This window comes from Pelobates fuscus, chromosome 10 (assembly GCF_036172605.1).
Source record: "Pelobates fuscus isolate aPelFus1 chromosome 10, aPelFus1.pri, whole genome shotgun sequence".
Classification (NCBI taxonomy): domain Eukaryota; kingdom Metazoa; phylum Chordata; class Amphibia; order Anura; family Pelobatidae; genus Pelobates; species Pelobates fuscus.
In genome coordinates this window covers 12,703,970-12,730,851 of record NC_086326.1, presented here as the reverse complement: position 1 = coordinate 12,730,851, position 26,882 = coordinate 12,703,970, and the positions used below count along the sequence as shown (strand labels likewise).

The following is a 26,882-nucleotide window of genomic DNA, read 5'->3' as shown; positions in this document are numbered from 1 at the left end:
TGACTACATATATCCATCTATCTTATCTTCCCTTGCCTGCACATATTGCACCATTGGCTTTTCCCATTCTTGTTTTACATACTAGTAAGGAGGTTGAACAACTAAAGAAATTGAGGACACTACACAAAAAAACAAGCACCTTATAAAGACATTTACCTATGAGTAAGACCCTATCTTTGGATTTTATTTTTTGAATATCTCATATTTTGGTGATTTTATTAGAACTTTAGTCCCACGGGTTCAGTGAGACCATACAAATTATATTGTCCTGAGACTATTGTGTATATTATTATTTTTTTGTCATTAATATCTACTTCTTGGCACAGCCCTTCTTCTGTTTTTTTTTGAGTCACAGATATTACCAAAGACCGCGACAGGTGCGCCAACATTAAAGGGAAACTCCAGTGCCAGGAAAACAATCTCACCCCCCAATCCCCGGTTGCTGAAGGGGTAAAAACCCCTTCAGTAACTCACCAGAGGCATAGACGATGTCCCACGTCGCTGCTTCTTACTCCGCCGCTGCTCCTCCTAGTGATTGCGTTTGCCGGTGGGCGAGACTGACCCCGCCCACCGGCCGGGGAGACCTAATGCGCATGCGCATTAGAGCTCCCCATAGGAAAGCATTGAAAATGCTTTTAAATGCTTTCCTATGGGGAAATGAGCAACGCTGGAGGTCCTCACACAGCGTGAGGACATCCAGCGATGCTCTAGCACAGGTTTCCTGTGCTAGGGACACGGAAGTGCCCTCTAGTGGCTGTCTAGAGGTGGAGTTAACCCTGCAAATGTCTAGTGGCTGACTAGAGGTGGAGTTAACCCTGCAAGCTAATTATTGCAGTTTATAAATAACTGCAATAATTACACTTGCAGGGTTAAGGATAGTGGAAGTTGGCACCCAGACCACTCCAATGGGCAGAAGTGGTCCGGGTGCCTCGAGTGTCCCTTTAAGATCCGAGGCGTCCCAGACTCAGTCAGCCCAGCCGAATTGGCACACTACCTGCGGCGCTTGACAGACACTCTCAAGCAAAAAAGCTCATGTTCGACAGTTGTTACAGAATCAACAAGTCCAGACAAGCCCCAATGGAGGCCACCTGGCACATCATAGTAATCTGCAAGACACAAGGGTGGAATACCACTGGACTTTACCAGGATCCCTAACAGCTACTAATGCAGCTGGTAGAGTGCTGAGACTCACCTCCCTCACAGATGCCACCACCTTCCTCCAAACATTGGGGATCACTCCAAACACAGCCACATTGAATGCCTCCCCCCACCAACCACATCTGGCACATTATGTTCACATGTGTACTTCATATGTTTTCTTGTTGATACACCCACTTTGTTTAACCCCACAACGTATAGGTTACAGTTAGTTTTTACCTAACCAGACCTGACATGCAGTCAGAGTTAGTGGGATGGCTCCATTAGCTAGGATGGAACCCTAGGTTCTTAAACACATCTTCTACTCACCCCTCTCCGTAACCCCCATGGAAATGGGTCTATAACCCAACCAGCCACATAGTCTGCAGATACCTGTCACCATAACAGTGGTGCCACTCTATATAGAGCCCAACAGCAAGCATGCACACACAAAACACAATCTCCCTACCTCACTAGAGGTCTTACAGACTCGACTGACTTGAAGGTTATGAGTAGCACGCTTATTTTCATCCTTTATGTTACGCCAGTATCACCAACAAAAGGGTATCTGCACCGGACACATGTCATTAATATAAATCTTATCAACCAGAACCATCTGACCCACAAACGTAATAAAAAAACCTAGAGGCCCTCACTACCGAATGCTATGTATTGTTGCTAATGTAAATCACACTATTGTTATCACTGTATTCAATCTGACCATTGTAACCTGATGTTATTACCTCAATAAAACAAATATTGACAAAAAAATAAATCTATCAGCAGGACACTACGGCTTAGGAGCTACTGTAAACTCTACAGTCATATTCATGGTATTCTCAAGTCATCTCAAGAATTCCAAAGCAAAATACTGCACATACAGAGTCCAGGAACCATGAACACGTCAAATCACTGACGCTATCATGGTGATTGGATCAAACCATTAATGGAACATTCCTATGTGATATAGTGAGTACGGCGCCATGTGTGTACCAGCACCCTTCTAATGGAAGTAGACAAACTGTTTTCTAATGGTTTGTCAATATATCTGGGGTTTATTGGGTGCTGGTCATCTCCTCAATGAGAGCTAGAAGTTCTCTGCATCTCTGCGATAAGTCCCACAGTACAGAGAATAGCCCATGTTGCTCTCAGATGCTTAACTAATCCTACACAGCAGATATCCTGCACAGCTCCATGCAGGAATTTTTTAACTCTCAATCGTTGGTAAGTTTAAGCTCTTAATTTAAATTTTTTGGATTTTTTTTAAAATGATTTAATATTTTTTGGATAAACATTTAAAATTATTTAATATTCTGAAATTTTTTTCATGTTTTGATATTTTTAATGTATTTTATTTTAATATACAATATATTTTTTATATCTTACTATTTTGAATAAAATTAGTTTAAACATTTATCACAAAAGGTAATCATTTGAAAAGATTGTCTAAAAAATATTAAATTGAGGTCTCAAGCTTTTCAAGTGTTTTAATCTGTTTGTATACATTTGTATAGTTGTGTGTTTGTTTTTAACAGATTTTAATTATTTTAAAAGCGTAGCCAAAACTATTGAATGTATTCACCATTTTTTTCATGCTGTTATTGAAATACATTTAATTTTAAACAAAATGATGTGTATCTTCATTTGTTTATATCTTTTTATTTAGGTTATCAAAGACAACTTACCTACAAACATGATGATGGGTCATATAGTGCTTTTGGAAAGAATGATCAGGAGGGAAACACATGGTGAGTGATGTATTCAGTAAAATAAGTAAGTAGGAAAGCATTGTGATGTGTATCATCTTGAAAATCTATTTTTCTCCTAGAAGCAACCTATCAAGTGACCATATTTGTCATGATACATGTATTTTACAATCTTGAAATCATTTCTCCTCAATGCATTGCTTTCTGACAGGTTGAGTGCATTCGTAGTGAAGTCTTTCAATAAAGCCCGTCCCTATATCTTCATTGATGAAAGTCATCTAAAGCATTCTTTTACTTGGTTGAGAGACCACCGTAAAGACACTGGCTGTTTCCGTAGTGTTGGGAAACTCTTCAATAATGCAATGAAGGTAAGTGAGGCATTTTTAACATTACAAATAGGTCACGGTGGGACATCAAGGAAAGAGATAGGAGGTTTCTAAAATACTATGTATTTAGAGTATGATAAATTGCTCCCCCTCAATAAATAAAGAATAAGAGTATGGTGAAAAGATCATATCAAGATGCTGACATCTAAAATAAACAATAATACAAAATAAATAAAAGAAAATTGGCAAGAGGATGAGATGTCAGTACAACAAGACAAATACATATCTAAACTTTACATGTGGTGTACCATAACAGCAACAACAACACAACAAATACATGTCATGAAAGTGCAGAGGTTTATTGTAATGGCAATTGTGGTGGACCGCCTGGCACCCCGACTGGGTGCGTACGCCAATCGCTGCATCCTTGTGCTCACAGAGTACTTTCAAGCACTCCGCCAGACCCCATCAGGACCATAGTCCCCACTTTCAGCGTTACAGCTTGGTTGGGGTATTGCCGTTCTCTGCCAACCCTGGACCTAAGACCAGGATCCAGCTTCCAGTGGGCAGACCTCTTCTTTTCCAGAGAGTGTAGCAGGCTGCTCTTACTTGCAAGTGATTATAACCCAGAGCAGTATAGTGATATAGCAATCCCCATGGTAGATACAGCCATTTCACCCACACATGAGACGAAGCTCTATGTTGAGGGTAAGCAGGAACTCGTTTAATGGGAGCCACAACTGGCCTTATATGCAAGTCCCCATGCAAGGGGCACTCTCCCCTGGACCTGAGAGTAAACCACAGTATAAACAATTACACAACCACGTTGTCTCTCAGATCCAGGACACTCCCATACATAATCAGATAATCCCTCCTCTGTGCCTGGGAGATAATTGGATCTGGAACTGTACTAATCTAATCCAATTATCTCCAAGCACAGAAAAACATACTTTTTCCCAAACACCCCAAACTCCACAAACGTCATATCCCCTGACCCTGATAGCCCCAATCTGGTGTACCAACATATCCAAAAATCACCCAGATCGGTTCAGGGGTTCAGGATTTCCATGGAAGTCATAGTTTTGGCCAGTTGTGCACATGGTCCTATCCAAGGAATTAGGGCTAATGGTCAGTCTCTCTTTCTGGAGTACAAAAGTGCATAAATCACATACATTTTGAAAGAGCCCATAGTCTTTTGGCAAGAGGATGACCAGCAGGCCCCTCCAGGAGCTTGTGGCGAGGTTAGTTTTGCCACAGCAATGCAAGAATAGATGCTTGGACAGTACAGAGTGGTATACCACTATACCAAAAGAATAAATACTTGACTAGATAGTGAACTTCATGGTAATATATCAGAAAATTTGTTATGCATAATAGTTTCTACCACTATAACAAATTTAAAATAGATATATATTTATCAATTGGACTTTTGTTGATTCTGACCATTTAGAGCTTTAAATTTACAGAGTCTTTATTGTAATTCTTTCACTGTGTAACAGGGTGGCGTGGAAGATGATGTTTCTCTTTCAGCTTATGTAACAATAGCTCTTCTGGAGTCAGGTATATCTACAGAGGTAAGATAATCATTTGTTGAATGTATTAGCTTCACACAGTATCAACATTCCATGTCAGTTGAAAGATACACCCAATTTTTTACAGACTGCATATGTATAATTAGAGCAACAGAGTTAAATTAAAACAACTGCAAGATAAATTGCACCTAAAATATATATCCATTTATGCAGTCCACATTCCATGTGAGCAGAAAAGACAAAGGTAAAGTTTAAAGTGTCTCAATAAAAATTAAATAATCTAAATTTAAAAAAAATGAAATGGTATGTTGACTTTTCTCTTGGACATTTGGGATAGGGATTGCATGCTCCACTCGTTTATTCAGTTAGTTTACGGACTACCTTAATACTTTAGTTTGTGGATGTATCTATGTTAAAAATGTCTACAAAATGATAAATAAAACAGCTTTTGCAGTCATTGTTGAAACATGTTTTAATTTTATGTAATTGTAGGACTCTTTGGTTGGAGATGCTTTATCTTGTCTGAGGAAGGCTGCTGTGGATGTAAGTAACGTATACACACAGGCTCTCCTGGCTTATACTTTCACTCTTGCTGGAGACACAGATCTCAGACAACAACTAATGGAAAAATTAGACAAACAAGCTGTAAGAAAAGGTGAGAAATGTGTATATATGATCTGTTTATTATAAGTGTATCATTGATGTATTTTTATTACATTCAGAAGTGAGCATTTTCACACCCTGTTCTCCAAAGAATCAACATTAGTCATTGTAGACTAACAGTACACATATACATTACGTTGTGTTGAACAAATATGGTTGATAATTTAGACAGAAAACATCTTAACCCTCTTACCTTCAATGAATGAAGCTTATCAAACCTTTTATAAAACCCCTATGATTAAGAAATATCTCATTACAAATAAATCTATGTAACACCCATGTTATTTGTACTGAAAAAGGGAGATTTTTGAAGTAGAAATTGGGCAGAGTTGACAAAATTTATTTTGTTTTGGTTTAAAAAAATATTTTGTGGGGGGCCGGGGCTAGCTCTCTATCAGGCAAGCCGCAGGGACGCGAAGATCCATCGGCAGGGCGCATAAAGCCTGAAAAAGAGCCCAAAACTGAGTGTAAATGGCACAGGAAAACACCAGTTATGCTCCTCTAATGATGGGGTCGCAAGAACAAGAAGCACTGGCTGGATCGGCCCAGATTCTGCGCAGATATCGGAGATCTGCTGCGGAGACCGCATGGAGGGGTGAGGCCTGAAATGGTGGTGGACCTCAGAGATTTCTCAGACGCATCGGAGGATTACTCCTTCCACAACATGGAAGATCTGGGCTATAAAGGGCCACTCAATCCACTGTGGGAATATTACCCCCAGTCACCACAGTCATACTTATTGGCGGACCTCCGTCAAAGTCTCTGATCTGAAATCACACAGGTCAGAGAGAATGTCAAGGTATTCACTGCATGCCTGGAAACAGTTGAGCAAACCACAACAGCTCACACATCACAGGGACTGGAGCTACAAAAGCAGGTCAGTGATCTCACCTCGGCCCATGCAACCCTCAGCCACCAACTAGTTGCCATGGGAGACAAAAGAAAGTGGAAACACCTGAAAATTAGAGGCCTAGCAGACAGCGTCACCACTGCAGAACTGCCTCATTTTATGCGCAGGCTTTTTGTGGCCTTCCTGCCACCTAAACAGGCAAAAGGCATACTGTTAGATGGGATGTTCCGCCTCTATCAGTCGCGGCCTTAGCCACTAGCTACCTACTAATAAAATAAAAAAAATGCCCAGGACAAGACCGCCATCTCTAATGCAACCAGAGGGGAAACCCAATATCGGTTCCAAAGAAATGGACCTTGCATTTTTCTCCGACCTTTCCCGTACAACGCTGCAATGGAGAAAATCACTACGCCCTCTCACAACACGTCTGTCGACTCAAAGCATTACATACCGCTGGGGTCCCTCTCATGTTCTTATACAGCACCAGAATGTGGACTACAAAGTATCTGATGCTTCTGAGATGGACGCTATCTTACCCAGGCTTGGTCTGCATCAATCCCCCATATCTACAACTCCAGCATGGGACCCGACCACCATAATCCCATTCGTTCCAGCCTCCAAGAGCAAGACCGCAGTTGCAGTTACCTGATTGCAGCACGCTCTTTTTGTGTTTTATGCTATATTTCCAATGTTTCTACCTATACAAAGAGAGACTTACGCATTTTTAAGTGTAGCAGTTCTTAACTGTTATACATTTAGTTTTGTTTCTTGGGGTTTTACCCCACTAACTCATTGAGAAACCCATGTGGCATTCCAGGGTCTACCTTGGAAGAACCACCCCCATCTCCGCACTAATCATTTCTCACTTTACTCCAACATGTGGAGCTGCCATCCTAGAGCACAACGCTTCCTCTATTTTTAAGATTGTATTCACCTTTTTTATTTTCAATGTTGTATTTCCATTTTGAACATTGCCGTGCCCTTGTACTGAACCTACTGCTAATAACACCTACACTGCCTAGGCATGGCGGTTTACTCAGTTTACCCTAACTTACTCTAAATTAAAAAAAAAACAGAGTCAGCACAGTTAATCTTAGGATGGAATGTATGTAACTAACCATTTTGTCATATCACATGTTATGTCTCTTATGTACCTGACTGTGGCAAAAATAAAGAATTTTATATATATATATTATTTTTTGTGATCAGGCCCCAAACTACATTATTAGCATATTGTAATATCTACTAATAATGAATGTCAAAGTTAAATGGTATTTTCAAACACAGTAGTGTTTTCTCCACTAATTTTCTAGATCATTTTAAACTGGCTAAAATGTAACACATTCTCAGTTCTACAAATAGAATGTAATATTCCAGTCTTATTGTATTACAGCTATTCCCTTGACCTTTCACTCACTCCTGATTATTCTTGTACTTTATAGCTGAGCTAAACCATGTTTCTATAAAAATGTTTTGTAATTAATTTTTAAATTAATAAATAATGAAAATAATCTACAATAAAATAAATATTAACATTAAAAGCAAATTATTTGCAAAACTATTCTTATTATGCTACTATAACTTGTTTTCATTCCTTCAATTTACAATTTACTTTTTAGTTAAAACCTCCTGCCCGTATCTACATCCAGATTTGTATGAAGCTGACAGATGAACAATATTTGAACAAATATATTTTGGAATACTCAATAAGTTATATTTTTACTTTAGACTTCCAATATATTTAAATCATCTATAATCACATTTCTTTTTTATACAATATGCTACTTTGACAGATGGGCAGCTACATTGGGAGCGTCAGATGACCACCCCTGCTTCGGATGTTACATTTTGGTACCGTGCACCCTCTGCAGAGGTTGAACTAACCTCATACATGCTCCTGACCATGCTCTGTGGGCCTGAACAGGATTTGGGCAGAGCCACAGAGATAGTGAACTGGCTGAGCAAGCAGCAGAACCCATATGGGGGTTTCTCATCCACACAAGTGAGACTAAAGTATTTATAGCACTAACAAAAAGCATTATTCAGCAAATTTCCCTTCACTTCACAAGAAAACAATGTATCAAAAATATATAAAGCATCAAGGGAATCCAATGTTATTTCAACACCCCCACAACTTTCAAAAATAATAAAACACTACTGAAATCTAACACACATTCTCTTACAGCTCGTAGGTATTGGGCAAGCGGAGGAATGTCTCCCAGAAATTTCAGTTCCCACATCAGTGTACCCCGAAAGTTGATCATGTCTTGCAGTTCACAGTGATCTGTATATTCTCACTGACCCCTACACAAGGCAGCCTTGTTCTTGACTGCTTTGTTTGACAGATTACCTTCTGAGCTCAGAACGTGTGCCATGGCTTCCAATTAATTTTAACATGTTCATTCTTCCTGTCTTACACTATACATAGCAACCACATTGCAAAATGAAGAGCAACAGTGTAAGATTACTACAGCAAGTGAAATCCACACATTTTCATAAAAAAAAAAAAATCACATTACATGGATTTAACATGCTAAAGCTATGAACATTGGGTAAACATTGCACTTGCCATATAAACCATACATTGCATGATATCTGTGAGTACCTTGCTACCAACTCTCAGCAATTATGACTGAAAGAAAGGGGGTATTATCTACCCATGGAGATTGCCTTGTCAGATTATGCTGATTATTTTTTTTTTTTCTAAAATGGCCTGGACATTTTTTTGCTTTGCTTATTTTATTGTATTATTTATTTATTTATTTTTTAATCAAAAACAGTATAATCAAGGATATAATATGTTTGCGATCAGGTTGTTGATTCCATGAGAAATCTGTTTGTAGTTATGAAGTATTTTTTTTTTCTCATTTCTGTGGTATGATTGAACATAACTTCAAATAGGGCTTTTTACATACTTTTGTTTTAAAAGTTGAACTCAATGGATGTGAGTCTTTTTTCAATCTAGATGACTACATTGATTAGCCAACATTAAAACAACCTGCCTGATATCAGGCAGGTCCACATTGTGCTGCGAAAACAGTTCTGATGCATCAAGGCATGAACTCCACAAGACCTCTGAATGTGTCCTGTGGTATCTGGCACCAATACATTAACAGAAGATCATTTAAGTCCTGCAAGTTGCGAGGAGGATCTCTATGGATTTGTTGTTCCAGCACACCCCACAGATTCTCAATCGGATTGAGACCTGGGGAATATGGAGGTGACCCCTTCAACTCTTTGTCATGTTCCTCAAGACATTCTTGAACATTTTTCTAGTTAGGCAAGGTGCATTATCCTGCTGAAAAAGGCCATTGACATCAGGGAACACCTTTGTCATGAAATGGTGTACATGATTTGCAACAATCTCTAGGTAGGTGGTATGTGTCAAAATAACACCCACCTGAATGCCAATGTTTCCCAGCAGAACATTGTCCAGAGCATATCACTGCCTCCACTTGCCTATCTTCTTCCTACTGTGCATACTGCTGTCATCATTTCCCCAGGTATACAACACACATGACCACCTGCCAACGTCAAGGCAGACCCCCCTACGTGGGTCCTAACTCTAACCATTCACCTTGCTTCCTTGAGCCTCTGGCAAAAATTTCTAATGAGACAGAAAGGGGTATTTTTTTTATATACACCCCTATACATTATTAACCCTTTTGTATCCATTTTTTGTATTACTCAGCCTTGTTACAATGCAGCCGCCCATCCCATGTGTTCCCTATTAAGGGTTAATAATGTATAGGGGTGTATATACAAAATACCCCTTTCTGTCTAATTAGAGATTAGGACCCACCTAGGGGGGTCTGCCTTGACGTTGGCAGGTGGGCTCATCCTCTCATGGCCATTCGAGGTAACTAAAAAACTATTTTTTGTTTAAAAATACATAGGGATAAAGGAGAGAGCACAGGTAACTTGTTTTTCTTTGGTTTTTACTATATATTGGGGCTGATGTGTACTGTAGTCATTGCAGCCGCCCAGTAGTGATGGGAGTGAGCGCAGGACTTTTCTTTCTGCATTTGTATACAACACACATGAACCCTGCCATCCACCAATCAACTTCTTCCATTAGTCCATGGTGTAGTTCTGATGCTGATGTCCCCATTAAAAGTACCTTCAATAGTAGACAGGGGTCATCATGGGTAATCTGACTGGTCTGTGACTATGCAGTCCCATACACAGCAAACTGCAATGCAATGTGTGTTGTGACATTTCTATCAAGGCCTGCATTACATTTCTCATCGATTTGAGCTACAGTAATTATTCTGTGTGATTCAAGAACTGAATGCTGACTTTCTGCGTAATATATCCCACATGTTCACAGTACTTTGTAATGATATAATCAATATTATTTACTTCACCTGTCAGTGGTTTTAATGTTATCGCTGATCAGTGTATCTAACTCTAAGTAGCATGTAGAGCCTGCCCTACAAAACCAACAACTAAATAAATAGTTTATAACAAACTCCTAATCAGGCAGGAAGTAACTGTGAACACTACACTAGCTAAAAAGAATAATATAGCTAGGTCCTCCCAGTGGTGTATTTTAGATTTGTGCTGCCCTAGGCATGACTAAATCCGGGCACCCTCAAAATCTAAATTTGCCCCCCAAATTTGTGTCAAGGCCACTTTTTTGACTGACAGACATATGCCCTCATTGATAGATGCACTGATATACACTCACTGAGAGATACACAGTCATTGGCACACACATACAGTCATAAACACACACTGTTTAACCAACACACACTTTCACTGACAGATACACACTGACACACCCACTCACTGACAGGCACACACTCTCAGATACACATAAAATGACATACACACACTCACAGGCACACCCATTATTACTGAAAGACACACACACTTTCACTCACTCACAGACACACACTGACAGCTACACTCACTCACAGTAAGGTGGACAGCCCCAGAACACAAGGCAAGCAAGGCATTTGTCTGGGAGCTTGGGGTGACATTTTTTGGCACCCCCCTAAAAGTGCCACCCTAGGCAAATGCCTTGTTTGCCTTGTGGTAAATACATCCCTGGGTCCTCCATATAATCATAATATGATCTGTCTTCAATCAATGCCCCACTATAGTGAAATGTAATTAAAGGAACAGACTATCACGATCCTTTGTGCTAAAATCTTACTTATTCTAGCAAAAATAGCAAAAAATGGAGGAAATGTACAATGTTTTATTTCCAAAAGCAGTTAAATTATTCTTGTTCTTATAGAGCAGACACATTACAAGTTGCTTGATATGCTGTCATTTCCTGAATAAAAAAAAAAATACTTTTTTGCAACTGACCTTGGTAACACTATAAACATAGAATCGTAGGGCTCGACTCAAGGTTTACAAAGTAATTAATTAAAACTGAAATTGTATGTGAAATAATACATTTAAAATACAAATGAAAGTATTGGCTAGATTTTCTTAAAGTTATCTGCTATCTGACCCCTGTATATATCTGCCAGCACTAATTTCTTCCACCCCTTTAGCATATAAATCCACCTGTCTTCTTCCTGTATTTACAGCTTTTTAAAATCTGTAAATTTAGAAGTAGGGAAAATCATATATTCTTGTACTAAATATTATCTCACATCCTTCCACTAACAGGACACTATCGTAGCCCTCCAGGCTCTGGCTAAATATGCTGAAGCCACATTTAGTGACACCGGAGATGTTACAGTGACAGTCCGGTCTCAGACAGGAGTTGTGGATTTCCATGTGGATAATACAAACAGGCTGCTTCTACAAAAAATGACACTGCCAGATGTTCCTGGGGAGTACACACTTACAGCCACTGGAACTGGTTGTGTCTACGTACAGGTGATTAGATACTAAATATTAACACCTTTTACCCCTTTGTTTTGCCTCTAATTTAATCGAAATTTTTCCTGTAGACTGTCCTGAGATACAATGTCCCACCACCTAGAAGTGATGCTACATTTGCAGTGAGCGTGGAAGTAAAACCAGGACAGTGCTCTGAAGAATCAGTGACAAATCTTCAGATTCACATGACTGCTGAGTATATATTCTCTTATTTTTCAAATGCAGTTAGTCTCCTGTACATAGTTAGTCCCTTGATATAATCATTGTATGCCCCATTCAACCCATATTCTATCAGATTATATATATCTGGCTCCCGGGAAATCTCTCAGGGGAGTCCAAAATGTTGACATATACAAACAAAAAATGAAGCAAATTTGTAAAATTGTTATTTTAATAGTCAGACTATGGGAGACGATGTAGCATATAGACACTGTACAACATGGCGTTGGCTAATCTTATGGCAGTATTGCGCATATTTTAATTCATCATTTCCCCCTTACTTATATGTCAGAAGTGGACATGTATAGCAGTATTTGGGTCCTATTTTTAAGTGTGTACTCGCCTCCAGCAACTTCATCAAAGAGGCATGGCCTTCTCCGGGTGTGGTCCAATCCAATGCCACGTGTACATCCAATGCTTCATAGAAAAACATTGAATCCACTGCTTTCCTATGAGCTTGTATTTCACGTAACTGGGTTTTACTCAATCAGTACAGAGACAGACAGCTACCAGAGAAAGCAATGAGTTTCTAAAAAAGTACAATGTTCTACATTGTGTCATTGAAGTGATAAGACCACTGCAGACAGGCCGATTCATTAAAACTACACATTCAGATGAAGTTCAGTGTGTTCTGGTGTGTGTAGTATAGGTATAGTAGTCCTTACTTTCCAAAGGTAATTAATATATGTAATTAGGTCACTGGATTTTCTATGTATGCTGCACATCAGCATATTCTGGGAAGATAGTCTGAGAACTTGATAAATAGAGTCAAACCCAGGCTCTATACTAAGATTCAAATAATTTAAACTAATTTAAACTTATAAGTACAGTGTTTTACTATATGCTATATACAATGATATGGACTGCGATTTATAGTATATCCATCAATCCTGCAGGTATACAGGATCCCGAGAGAAGTCCAACATGGCTCTTATTGAGGTTAAGATGTTGTCTGGATTTATCCCCATGAAGAAATCAGTGCGGGAGGTAAGAAACTGACTGTCCGTAATCCACTGGAATATTTTCAAAGATAATTAAAGGCTTATTGAGAACATAGGCTTTGCATAAAATATGAAGTCTGTAGTTTCAGGTTGAGAGGATATTATCCATATAAACTGCATGATCAGGTGCTGAGTTATGTTTAAATTGTCTGAGAAGTTTGTTACAGTTAATATTGATTTGTGATTATGTTTTATGTTTGTTGTCACAGTTGGAGAAGAGCAAAGTAATCCAGAGAAGTGATATTCAAACAGACATGGTGACCCTCTATCTGGATGAGGTAAGAACAATCTATTTCCTTTGTAGTGATATATTTTCCTAGATTATTTTGCTAGCCTGTATCTTGCCCTCTCTTCCTCTGTACGCGCTCATTGCTTTTCCAGCATAGAATAGCATAGACTCGTGGAAACAATCTTTTAGAACTGCTTTGTGCATAGTAGCTTCTTGAAATTTACTATAAATGCATGAATGTTGCCCAACAGTACTTAACAATTTGCTTAAATCAACATGACATTTTCACAATTTCATCTCACTGCAACCTTAATAATGATTACATTTTGGGTTAATGATTTACAAATTATATCAAACAATGTACCATAACAGTAGGTTTTGGTTCCTAGCGCAAGGAACCTAAGTTGTTTAATTCTCGATATAGTGAAAAAATTGTGAATATGAAAGCAAATTGCTATTGTTTTCTGCTCTGATTCTATTTATTGTCTGTTCTTCAATTAATTATTTGTTCCCATTTATCCCTTGCAGCTGGGACACACACCCCTTAGACTCTCCTTCATGGTGGAGCAGGACATTGAAGTAAAAAATCTGAAGCCCGCTACAGTAAAAATCTATGATTATTATGAGACTGGTAAGAGGATTTTTAGAACAAAAAATGTTTATTTTCACATAAAAAAAACCCGCCAAGAACATATATGGCCACAGATTCTACCGATGTAGAAAATCTTTTGGTTACCTCTAAAAATGACATGCAGCCTCTAGCTCGTCCTCGTTATGCTCTCCTTTCACTTGTCTCCCAGTCAACAGCATCCACATTCCATTTCCAGAGTTTCTGTATATTGTTTATTTGCTCTAGAGAAAATTATAATGCTAATTCAAGAAAAAGTGTGGGCAACTGATAATCGCTATCTGGTTGTTAATATTAAACACAATTTTAAGGAGTAAGGTCACGGTGGAGCCTTCAACTAAACTGTGCCTTGGGGGGCACCTGTGCTTTGAGCAAAAAAAAAAACAACTATTAAGCTCACAGTATCTAAGAAAGACTCTGTACCTTTGCAATAACAAAAAAATAAGTAATAATTATAATAATACTGAATAAGGTCACTGTTAGTGTACTTTGTACAAGGCTATTCAAGATCAGAAATCATATATCAGAGCTAGCAAAGGACAGAGCCAAGCACCAATGCACGTTTTGATGGTCCGGTGCTTCTTCAAGGTGGAACAGAGTGAAAAGATTAGGGAGCTTAAATTGCACGCTTCGTTTTGGCCATTGACTAAATATTTGGCCAGTAGAAAGTCCAGTGGTGTGATTGACTTATGAGAATAATGATGGACAAAAAACAAGTGATGATGCAGAGAACACTGACTAATGGTAATGCTGGAAAATACCAGCAAATGCAGCTGGGAGGGCCCAAAGTGATGGGTCACAATGTGATGATGTAAAGTGGGTGTGCCCGATGAGTGGCATGTTTGGCGGAAAGCCACGCCGTGGACTCCATCACTACAAGGAAAGAAAATTGCAACACCTATTTAATCTCAAACATAATTAAGAGGGCAGACCTAAAGTAAATAACTGGTAAGAGAGGGGGATTTTAGCAAAATAAAACCAAGAAAACACATGCAACACTAGGTAATAGAATTTAAAGGACCACTATAGTGCCAGGAAAACTATAGAATTAATAGGTCCCTCCCACCCTTATGGCCCCCCTCCCGCCAGGCTGAAGGAGAGGAAGGGGTTAAATCACTTACCTTTCTCAAGCGCCGGGCTCCCTCGGCGCTGGGGACTCTCCTCCTCCTTCGGACGTCATCGGCTGAATGCGTATGCGCGGCAAGAGCCGTGCGCTCATTCAGTAAGTTCGTACGGAAGCATTCTCAATGTCCTCCCATTCTAGCATATATGTATTGTGTGCCAATAGCAATTTTAGTAGATTGTAACCATGTGATTTTGCCAATCTTAAAATAATTCATACACAAGAGATTTAACAGTGGGATGTATTGAAGAGCATGTAATATAAAATTATAATCAACATTATATAGTAATAACATTATAAAAGAAAAACTAAAAAAATATATATACATACTTTAAACTTAAAGTGCCATATCATGCCATCACTTTTCGATACATTGAGTGTGATTAAATTCTTCAGACCAAATGGTGTAATGGTTTTAAACAAATATATCCATCGGGATTCCTTTTATGGTAAAACTGAAATTACCCTTCTTGTGGTTAGGGATGGGCTGTTGTTTAGCCTGTAATTTCAATTTATCTTATCAATGGTGCTGTCATGAAAATGTATGACATGTCTGGCAACAGGGGTGCGAACAGCAGGGTTAACAATGGACCCTTTATGCTGTAATATCCTGTGCCATGGACTACTGAATGCCGCAGTTACTGGTAATGAGATAAATTACTCTAGTAATACTGCAGTTGACAATGACATTTGTATGTACAACAGTGCCAGATTGGGTTGACGGGTAGATGGTACTACATATTGACATGCTTTGCAGTGGTTACATCTATATGTACCTTTAGTTTCTGTCAATCAGCTGGAATTAGGTTTAATAGACTCAAGGTGGCTGTGTACAAGCAAATAATGCAGATTCTTAGATCTGTGTGCAGAAATGCCAGATGTATAGGTGGAGGCTCTTTTAGTTCTGAGTTATGTAGAAGAATGGGCCAGTTTCTAGTTAGTAGACTTGACATAGTGGACCAACCACTATCATTGGTGGCAATGTATCTGCGTTTAGTGGAATCACTCTGTTCTAGAGGATCTCTAGCTCACTAATCTATCCATTTGACATGCTTGTTGGAACACCTTTTTTAAGACTTGGTTGTAGCTTTAAAGCATAGCCTCCGAAGAGTTCCTCTTAGCATGTAGGTATTGACTATGGGAAATGGAGGCTTTCAACCTATATGGATCCAAGTGAATAAAGCTGTTGGTGGATGCAGATTTACAATATAATTGTGAATGTATTTCTCCATCCTCAGTCAAGATGATCTTTAGGTCCAGAAAGATCAGTTCCCATTCATTGATACCATGAGTCAGTTGTAGATTGATGTAATTATTATTAAGGAGATTCACAAACTGTTCAAAAACAGGGGATAGAGTCGTCCAAAGGAGCAGTATGTTATCAATATACATTTTAAGATTTATGTATGGTATTCTCAGTAAATCGGAGAGTCGAAGACATACTGCTACCACCATCCCGAGAAAAGGTTAGCGTAGCTAGGGGCACAAGCAATGCTAATAGTTGTTGCCGTAACCTATAAAAAATATTTGCCATCAAAAATAAATAATTGTGTGAACACAAAATGCAAAAGAGATAGTATGAATTCCTTTTGTGGATGGTCATTCAGTGAATGATCAAGAAAGTTCCTGCAGACCCTTTTTATGTGGCATGTCACCATATAAGAATATACGGCCAACAATGTGTACAGTGGAACTTAAAGATTTTTCAAGGGCAGTAAGGTGTCTTTGTTGTACTGTAGATAAGAAAATAGTTTGGTGACCATAGGATATAGTATTCTGTCTATAAACCTGATTGATCTTTCAGTTAAGCAATTGTTGCCTGACACAATTGGCCGGCCCGGGGAGTCACTGATGTTTTTGTGGACCTTGGGCAGGCAATAGAAGGTGGCAATAGTTTAATTTTTGTGAGGTGACAAATATTTGTATTCATTCTGATTCAGTAGGATCAGAAGGAAGGGACTTGTAACACTGTGTACCGTTTAGATGTAACATGCACAACTCAATGTACTTTTGACAATTAAGTAACACAATATTGCAACGGTTTTAATTACCACTGTTTCTAATTGGATGTAATACAAACAATGGGTCAATATCTAGATCAGTGTCATAGATATGTAGCAGCAACAATTCTGCCAAGGGTCTCTCTTGCTGGCTAAAGATAATAGTTCACAGTAGGTGGATGCTTGAGCTTCCAGTAGATGTATATGAAAAACAAAAAGGAACAAACACAAATTCAATAGTGGAGTATATCTCTGTATAGGGACCCAAAAATATGTGGAGAGCCACTTACAATACAGCTTTACACCAGCTCAGAGAGTACCTGTGTGGAAAAGTCCCCACCTCAGTATATACGGTATATCCTGCACTATGTAATTCAAGATGTCCTCCTCTATGTAATGACCTTCACCGGTCAAATAATGGTGCAGATTACACTTTAAGATGTCCCAATTAGGGGTGGTCAGCAGCAGCACATCTACATCAAAGTACAAAAAGCTCTATAAACAAAACCATGCAGGAAAGAAAATGGATATTACTCACTTTTCCCAGAGCAATCTTATTGCCCAATCCTTAGCATCTTAGTGGAACAAATCCTCACTATGGATGTTAGCAGGAGAGGTGTATCACAGATGAGAAGGTATCCAGGATAAAAAAAAATAAGTATCAAAAATTTTAAATAATCTTTTTTTTATAACTACAAAACAAAAAAAGATTATAATAAAACCACGAACACGTTGCACGTTATGTAAAGACTTTTTCAAAGTGTGTAAAGAACACACATTCTCTCATTGTTCACATAATGCTTTTGCTGCAGTCAAGTTATCATGACAAGGGGCACATATTGGACTCTTGTTTTATAAAAATGTATCAATAAAAACTATTTGAAAAGAAAATAACAAGTTGAAATTAAACATAATTACTCAATCACTGAAGACTAGTGATGTCGCGAACATAAAATTTTCCGTTCGCAAACAGCGAACTTCCGCAAATGTTCGCGAACGCACGAACCAGGCGAACCGCCATAGACTTCAATAGGCAGGTGAATTTTAAAACCCACAGGGACTCTTTCTGGCCACAATAGTGATGGCAAAGTTTTTTCAAGGGGACTAACAACTGGACTGTGGCATGCCGGAGGGGGGTCCATGGCAAAACTCCCATGGAAAATTATATATTTGATGCAGAGTCTGGTTTTAATCCATAAAGGGCAAAAATCACCTAACATTCCTAAATTGTTTGGAATAACGTGCTTTAAAACATCAGGTATGATGTTGTATCGATCAGGTAGTGTAAGGGTTATGCCCGCATCAGAAAGTGACAGACCAAACTCCCCGTTTAACGCACCGCAAAAAAAAACGCAAACAGTCCATTTGCACAACCGCAAACTCCCCATTTGCACAAGGTTGGATACCAAGCTAGCCATGTCCCGTTCCTTGTCCTCACTGATGTCATTGAAGGTCTCTTCCTCCACCCAGCCACGTACAACACCAAGGGTCCCTGAAAGGTGACAAAAAGCCCCCTGGGACGCCTGCTGTGTTTGGTCTTCCACCTCCTCAAAGCCACCTTCCTCCCCTGACTCCTCTTCTTCAGACTCCTCTCTCTGCATTGCCTCTCTCTGCGTTATTATAAGGTGTGTTGAGTAGTACTATTCCTTTCAGTTTAATCCCTGTTTCGTCCCCTATCAGGGGACGTGTATATGGCATTGATTTTAGGAACCGGGAGATGGAAAAATATGCGTGGTCGGACCTCCTACTTCAAATTTGGGGCACTGTGCGTGCAATCTAATGTGCCACCGGATAGGAGTGGTGTGTTAAGTAGTTCTATTCTTATCAGTTTAATCTCTATTACATCCCCTATCAGGGGACGTGTATATGGCATCAATTTTAGGAACCGGGAGATGGAAAAAGATGCTTGGTTGGACCTCCTACTTCAAATTTGGGGAACTGCGCGTGCAATCTAATGATCCACCAGATAGGAGTGGTGTGTTAAGTAGTACTATTCCTATCAGTTTAATCCCTGTTATGTGCCTTTTTTTGGGTTTGGTTTTTGAAGCCACAGTGCAGCACCAGAGGCCAGAAAAATTAGGCATGTACACATGCCTGAAAAATTAGGTATTGCTGCAGCCGCTGCTGTAGCAGCGGCCAGAAAAATTAATGTTTGTTTCCCTGGCAGAAAGTGCCCTAAAACATCGCTGTAACGGACCGTTTCAGCAGAAAAGGGGTAAAAGTCAGTTTAGGCGATAATCCCCTTTTCACAGACAGGCACAGCTACTGTAAAATCACCAAACCTCACGAATCGGGTATAGGTGAATGCATCAAACTCCCGAACTGCATACAAGGGAATAAGGTAGCACTCCAAACTGGAACCTGGAATAGCTGCTAGCAGACGAACAGGAAAAGCATACATCAGCTTACACTCCTAGCAATCAATCTCCAACAGCATACAGTGAATCCCCCCAAGAACGAGACAAGGCTCCGTGTTGAGGGTCAAGCAGTGGTCTGTTTATTGAGGGCTACCTGCCCCTGTATTTATGCAGGTCTCCCACCTGGTGGACACTCCCCTAGGGGACCAAATGGAAGACTGTAACAAAAGACAGACATTTAGCATTTCAGGATAAACAGAAGTAAAACATCCCCACAATGCATCCTGGCTTCCTCCCTTCTGCCCTGGAGATAATTGGAGAAGTAATCCAATTATTTCCCAGGAGAAAGACAAAACTCCATTACACATGTGGGGACCTAAATACAGTATTATGTTTTAAAATATATAAAGTTACTTCTATTACATTAAACACAGACATGTTACATATCCCCAGATAGCTCAGGTCTGGGTGCACATTATTAGGTGAATGGCACCCAGACCACACGAATACAGTTTAATCGCCATGGAGCCAAAGTCTTTAATCACACAAATAGGCTCCTTGGCATAGCTATCTGGGTTACCAAAGTTCACATAAAAATAACTACCGTATGAACGGCTGTTCGGCTACATGCCCACGAATAGGAACCAGGAGACGGACGGCTCAGCGGTGTTCGTGCAAATAAGTGTCCGTTTATAGTTCCATAGATTAGGTTCCGAACACCGCTGGCCGTACGGTACTTGTAAAATGGCCGCCGCCACGTGTTCGGTCGACGAACAAAGACCACCCTGCATTCGTCAATTAAGCTGCGGTTAACCGCAGTTTCAGGGTGGTCAATTGGCGGCACACTCCAGCTCCCAGGTCGTGCAATCGGTAGTTTGTTCGGTAGATAAAATCTACCAAACACCCAGGCAGAAAAGGCACCAATAAGCCTTTCTGCAGGGAAAATAAGTCTTTTAATGTCTGGTCCATAGTCCAAAGGCAGCAGGCGGGCAACCAGGCTCCTCCAATGCAATGTGGCGAGATTGGTCTCGTCACAATCGCAGCTTGAACCCTAGTTGGTGGCGGATAAGTCACGCAAGTCATCCGGCATTCAGAGATAAAATACAGCAGCGTGTGGACCATTTTTAGTCGAATGTATTGCCCACTGTCAATCCCTTCGGGATCCATCCCTCATTCATCTTAATAAAGGTGAGGTAATCTAGACTTTTTTGACCTAGGCGACTTCTCTTCTCAGTGACAATACCTCCTGCTGCACTGAAGGTCCTTTCTGACAGGACACTATTCCCCTATATAACAATGTTTGGCATTTAGTGAATATTCCCCTATATAACAATGTTTGGCATTTAGTGAATATACCCCTATGTAACCATGTTTGGCATTTAGTGAATATTCCCCTATATAACAATGGTTGGTATTTAGTGAATATTTCCCTATGTAACCATGTTTGGCATTTAGTGAATATTCCCCTATATAACATATATAACAATGTTTGGCATTTAGTGAATATTCCCCTATATAACAATGTTTGGTATTTAGTGAAAATTTCACTGTATAACAATGTTTGGCATTTAGTGAATATTCCCCTGTATAACAATGTTTGGCATTTAGTGAATATTCCCCTATGTAGCCATGTTTGGTATTTAGTGAATATCCCCCTGTATAACAATGTTTGCCATTTAGTGAATATTCCCCTATGTAACCATGTTTGGTATTTAGTGAATATTCCCCTATATAACAATGTTTGGCATTTAGTGAATATCCCCCTGTATAACAATGTTTGTTATTTAGTGAATATTCCCCTGTATAACAATATTTGGTATTTAGTGAATATTCCCCTGTATAACAATGTTTGTTATTTAGTGAATATTCCCCTGTATAACAATGTTTGGTATTTAGTGAATATTCCCCTGTATAACAATGTTTGGTATTTAGTGAATATTCCCCTATGTAACCATGTTTGGCATTTAGTGAATATTCCCCTATGTAACAATGTTTGGTATTTAGTGAATATTCCCCTATATAACAATGTTTGGTATTTAGTGAATATTCCCCTATATAACAATGTTTGGCATTTAGTGAATATTCCCCTATGTAATAATGTGTGGCATTTAGTGAATATTGTTTCACTAAAATGCCAATGTACACGCTGTCGTGGCGTTATTACAATGTTTTGTACCCGCATGCATAACAAAAATAAAGAATAAAAAAATATACAAAATATTAAAAAAAATTCCGAATGAATCTAAAATGGATGCTGTCCAGGAGGTGGGAGGGCCTGGGAGGGAGGGTCTGCTGCTGATTGGCTGGAATGTGTCTGCTTACTGTGAGGTACAGGGTCAAAGTTTACTCAATGATAAAGAATAGGGGGCGGACCGAACATCGCATATGTTTGCCCACCGTGGCGAAGGCGAACATGCTATGTTCGCCAGGAACTATTCGCCGGTGAACCGTTTGGGACATCACTACTGAAGACCAATGAGATATTTTGGTTAGATAATTACAAGCTCAGGTCCCAGATTAAATTAATACTGATGAAAAAATCTCAGGCACTCACTGTGAAGTTTTTCAGGCAGATTTATTGCAACGTTTCGACCTATTAAGGTCTTTATCAAGCTAGCACAACAGTGACAAAATTGCACTTATATACACACAGGTTACAAACAATCCATTAGTTAACCAGACAATTAAACAATTAAAAATGTCATTAGACAAACAAGTGTTTAAAATAATACAATCAATATATCAAATGAATGCAGAAGACTAAAAGAAAGACATGGTAAGGAATAAATAGATAAATGGCTGAAAAAAATAGTAAAAGAAAATACAAACAGTCCAGGTTTTAGAAACAACCATATACACAATTATATATACACAGGTCTTTTGAATAAATATATTACTAAATCCAAATTGTGCAATTAATCATATTAAACTATACCTGGGATTCAATTTGATGCCAAAAAATATCAACAGGACCGGACCGCCTCTCCCACATGACTAGACGTGATTGCGTCACAAACCACGTCAAAAGATACGGTGGCCACAAAAAGAAAACGGCATCTGAAGTCCGAGAGCATGCGCGAAGAGTGATCCAGTCGCGCACGTGCGCGGAAACCAAGGCGCACATCCATGACGAAAGGCGACGCACAGAAATGTGCATCAGCCCGCAATCAAAGGATCATATACCTATCCCCAGATTAAACGAACAGTTTAATATCAAACATGGAAATACCAGGACAAAAAAAAAATATAGAATATAGAAAATATAGACAATAGAAAAATATAGAAAATAAAGAATAAATTTAAATAAAATAAAATAAAAAATGAAGAATAATAAAATAAAAAATAAATAAAAATGTAAAAAATATAAAAACTAAATAAAAAACAATAAATAAAATAATAAATAAAATAAATATAAATATATATATAAAAAATAATAAACAAATAAAAATACAAAAAGTCAAGAATAAATAAATACTAAAATGAAATAAATGAAAAAATATAAATAAAAAGTAAATAAAAAAATAATAAAAATAGAAATAAAAATGAAAGTAATAGTAATAGTAGACATAAAAATTAATAGAAAAAAATAGAAAATAAAAAATAAATCTGTCAAGTATTACAATATATTCCAGAGGATCCAAATTTTCTGAAGCTAAATCCCAAATTTATATACAAACAAAAACAAATATGTGTATATGTCCACAGAAACATACACATAAGGTTTTGACAATGTATCAATAAAAGAAAAGATACATATAAAACATCTATCAATGAAAAAGAGGAGAAAAACACAATGTGTATCCAAAGGTATAACGTGAATAAGAAAAATAAGAGTCCTAAAGTACATAAATCATATCAGATAAGGTTGCAGAATGGGATCCAAAGAAAAAAATCTTATTACAAAATCCAATGTTATTTCCATATATCCAAAAGAAGATAAAAAAACTAATAATAATATTAGAAAAAAGGCATAATGTAAAGTTATACATATATATACACATGTCTACTTATGTACACATGCACACATATGTACAACAAATAAAATAAATAATCAGTATTCGTGCTGAAAAAACACGTGCATGCAATTAATAAAAAATGCAAGCTATTAAATAAAGCGAATTAAAAAACAAAATATTATAATCAATAATAAATTAAGTGCATACTATAAAAAAGTGCTATAGTGCAATAAAGTGCAAATATCACATGCATTGGATGAATTAATGTGTACAAGGAAAATACTCCAGATCATCCAATCGCTGATACAAACTAAAAAATACAAATAATAACAAGGGATTAATATAAAACATAGTGAATATATTATACGTTAGGAAATATGTGAAAATGACAGGATCCCAATAACAAAATAGTCGGTCAGCAGATGTAAAACTTCTTATGAACCAGCAGATGATCAGAGGAAGGTCTCTTAAAAGGGTGAGAAGAAAGAAAAGCCCAAACCAGCCAGGCCATAAGAAAGCCTGAAAAAAAAATAATAGTTTAGCATAATATTTATATAAAACCAAATCAATAGAAGAAAAATCTTCAAATTAAAGGTAACAAATCATATTCTTGGTTTAGTCCTCTAGGTGATCATGTATCCAGTTCCCTATTCCAAAACGCTTCCCTCATGAGTAACCTTTTAATCCTATCCCCCCTCCTAAGGGTTTCGGGGACATGATCAATCATTTGAAATTTAAGCTGAGAGAGATTGTGTTGCGCTTCGGAAAAATGAAATGGTAAAGGCAGCTCAATCATTTTTATCCGTATTGTGGATAAATGCTTGGAGGACCTCTCTTTAATTTTTTGTGAGGTCTGTCCTACATACAAAAAACCACAGGGACATTTGAGAATGTAGACTACATATGAAGAATTGCATGTCAAAATCTGTTGTAATATGTATTCCTTACCACTGTATGGATGATAGAGCCATTGGCCTTGTGTCATGGAATGACATGACACACAGTTATAACATGAGAAATTGCCCTTTCTAGTAATTTCCGGCTTAATTAGTGGTAATTCTGCTCTCACCAATTTGTCTTTTAGAGAAGGACATATCTTATAAGCTATCATAGGTCTTACATTAAATTCAGGAATACCAGGATGACAGTCAGATAAAACATGCCAATGTTTAAAAATAATTTTATAGATTTTTTCTTTGGATCCCGTTCTGCAACCTTATCTGATATAATTTATGTACTTTAGGACTCTTATTTTTCTTATTCACTTTATTCACTTTATACCTTTTGATACACATTGTGTTGAATATTTTCTCCTCTTTTTCATTGATAGATGTTTTATATTTATCTTTTCTTTTATTGATACATTGTCAAAACCTTATGTGTATGTTTCTGTGGACATATACACATATTTGTTTTTGTTTGTATATAAATTTGGGATTTAGCTTCAGTAAATTTGTATCCTCTGGAATATATTTTCTCTTTCTTTTTTTTACCATTTATTTATATTTTTTCATTCATTTCATTTTAGTATTTATTTATTCTTGACTTTTTGTATTTTTATTTGTTTATTAATTTTTTTAAAAATATTTTTATATTTATTTTATTTTATTTCTTATTTTATTTATTGTTTTTTTTATTTTTTTTATTTTTTATTTTATTATTCTTAATTTTTTATTTTATTTTATTTTAATTTATTCTTTATTTTCTATATTTTTCTATTTATTTTATTTTTGTCCTGGTATTTCCATGTATGATATTAAACTGTTCGTTTAATTTGGGGATAGGTATATGATCCTTTGATTGCGGGCTGATGCACATTTCTGTGCGTCGCCTGTCGTCATGGATGTGCGCCTTGGTTTCCGCGCACGTGCGCGACTGGATATCTCTTCGCGCATGCGCTCGTACTTCAGATGCCGTTTTCTTTTTGCGGCCACTGTATCTTTTGACGTGGTTTGTGACGCAATCACGTCTAGTCATGTGGGAGAGGCGGTCCGGTCCTGTTGATATTTTTTTGGCATCAAATTGAATCCCAGGTATAGTTTAATATGATTAATTGCACAATTTGGATTTAGTAATATATTTATTCAAAAGACCTGTGTATATATAATTGTGTATATGGTTGTTTCTAAAACCTGGACTATTTTCATTTACTATTTTTTTCAGCCATTTATCTATTTATTCCTTACCATGTCTTTCTTTTAGTCTTCTGCATTAATTTGATATATTGATTGTATTATTTTTAACACTTGTTTGTCTAATGAAATTTTTTAATTGTTTAATTGTCTGGTTAACTAATGGATTTTTTGTAACCTGTGTGTATATAAGTGCAATTTTGTCACTGTGGTGCTAGCTTGATAAAGACCTTAATAGGTCGAAACGTTGCAATAAATCTGCCTGAAAAACTTCACAGTGAGTGCCTGGGATTTTTTCATCTGTATTAATTTAATCTGGGACCTGAGCTTGTAATTTTCTAACCAAAATATCTCATTGGTCTTCAGTAGTGATGTCCCAAACGGTTCGCTGGCAAATAGTTCCTGGCGAACATAGCATGTTCGCCTTCGCCACGGTGGGCGAACATATGCGATGTTCGGTCCGCCCCCTATTCTTTATCATTGAGTAAACTTTGACTCAAGCTTGATAAAGACCTTAATAGGTCGAAACGCTGCAATAAGTCCTCCTGAAAAACTTCACAGTGAGTGCCTGAGATTTTTTCATCTGTACATATTTATTTGAGGTTTTTGCTGACCCATGCTCAGTAGCACCCTGTGTAGAATTGTTGTGACTGAGTGCAACCCTACTTTTCTTTTTTACCAGATTAAATTAATGGCAGAGTCAATGGAACGTTCTTCTTTCTATGATAATCATGATGAGCATTGTAGACATGGATAATAACATCTACTTACCTGCAGCTAATTGGGTTCAATACCTTAACATTGTGCTAGCAATTCAACTCCACATTTGGGGAAATACACTATACATAAGTGTGTTTATATTTTTTATGATCACCAGTGCCATTGGAAAGTAACCAGACAACACAATAATGATATAGAGTTGTGCTGATTACAAATAATACTGAGACAGTATTACTGACTTCTAATCAGCATATTTCAATAAAATGTTCGTAATGACCCTGATCACTAACAACACTGAATATTAAATGATGCATTGTTCCTTTTTCCTTTTCAAGGGGAATATGCAATTGCAGAATATAACTCTCCCTGTAGTTCAGGTAAGACTCTTATATTTGTTATTCCTCTATAGAAAGTGCTCTGTCTCTCAACTACTCAACTAATAACATTTAATCATTAGCT

At 37.8% G+C, this 26,882-nt stretch overlaps 2 protein-coding genes across 3 annotated transcripts in view; both read left to right on the top strand.

Annotated features, from left to right (window-relative positions):
- LOC134575465 (alpha-2-macroglobulin-like) overlaps positions 1-26,882 on the top strand; it is a 312,276-nt gene that overhangs the window by 94,110 nt on the left and 191,284 nt on the right. The gene's annotated exons all lie outside the window — the stretch shown is intronic.
- LOC134575463 (alpha-2-macroglobulin-like) overlaps positions 1-26,882 on the top strand; it is a 260,467-nt gene that overhangs the window by 232,751 nt on the left and 834 nt on the right. The window contains exons 25-35 of the mRNA XM_063434756.1: positions 2,804-2,885; positions 3,055-3,211; positions 4,669-4,743; positions 5,194-5,356; positions 8,008-8,216; positions 11,843-12,055; positions 12,130-12,254; positions 13,174-13,264; positions 13,488-13,556; positions 14,036-14,138; positions 26,759-26,800. Of these exons, the coding sequence (XP_063290826.1) occupies positions 2,804-2,885; positions 3,055-3,211; positions 4,669-4,743; positions 5,194-5,356; positions 8,008-8,216; positions 11,843-12,055; positions 12,130-12,254; positions 13,174-13,264; positions 13,488-13,556; positions 14,036-14,138; positions 26,759-26,800 (1,329 nt within the window). The remainder of the gene's footprint in view (positions 1-2,803; positions 2,886-3,054; positions 3,212-4,668; positions 4,744-5,193; positions 5,357-8,007; positions 8,217-11,842; positions 12,056-12,129; positions 12,255-13,173; positions 13,265-13,487; positions 13,557-14,035; positions 14,139-26,758; positions 26,801-26,882) is intronic.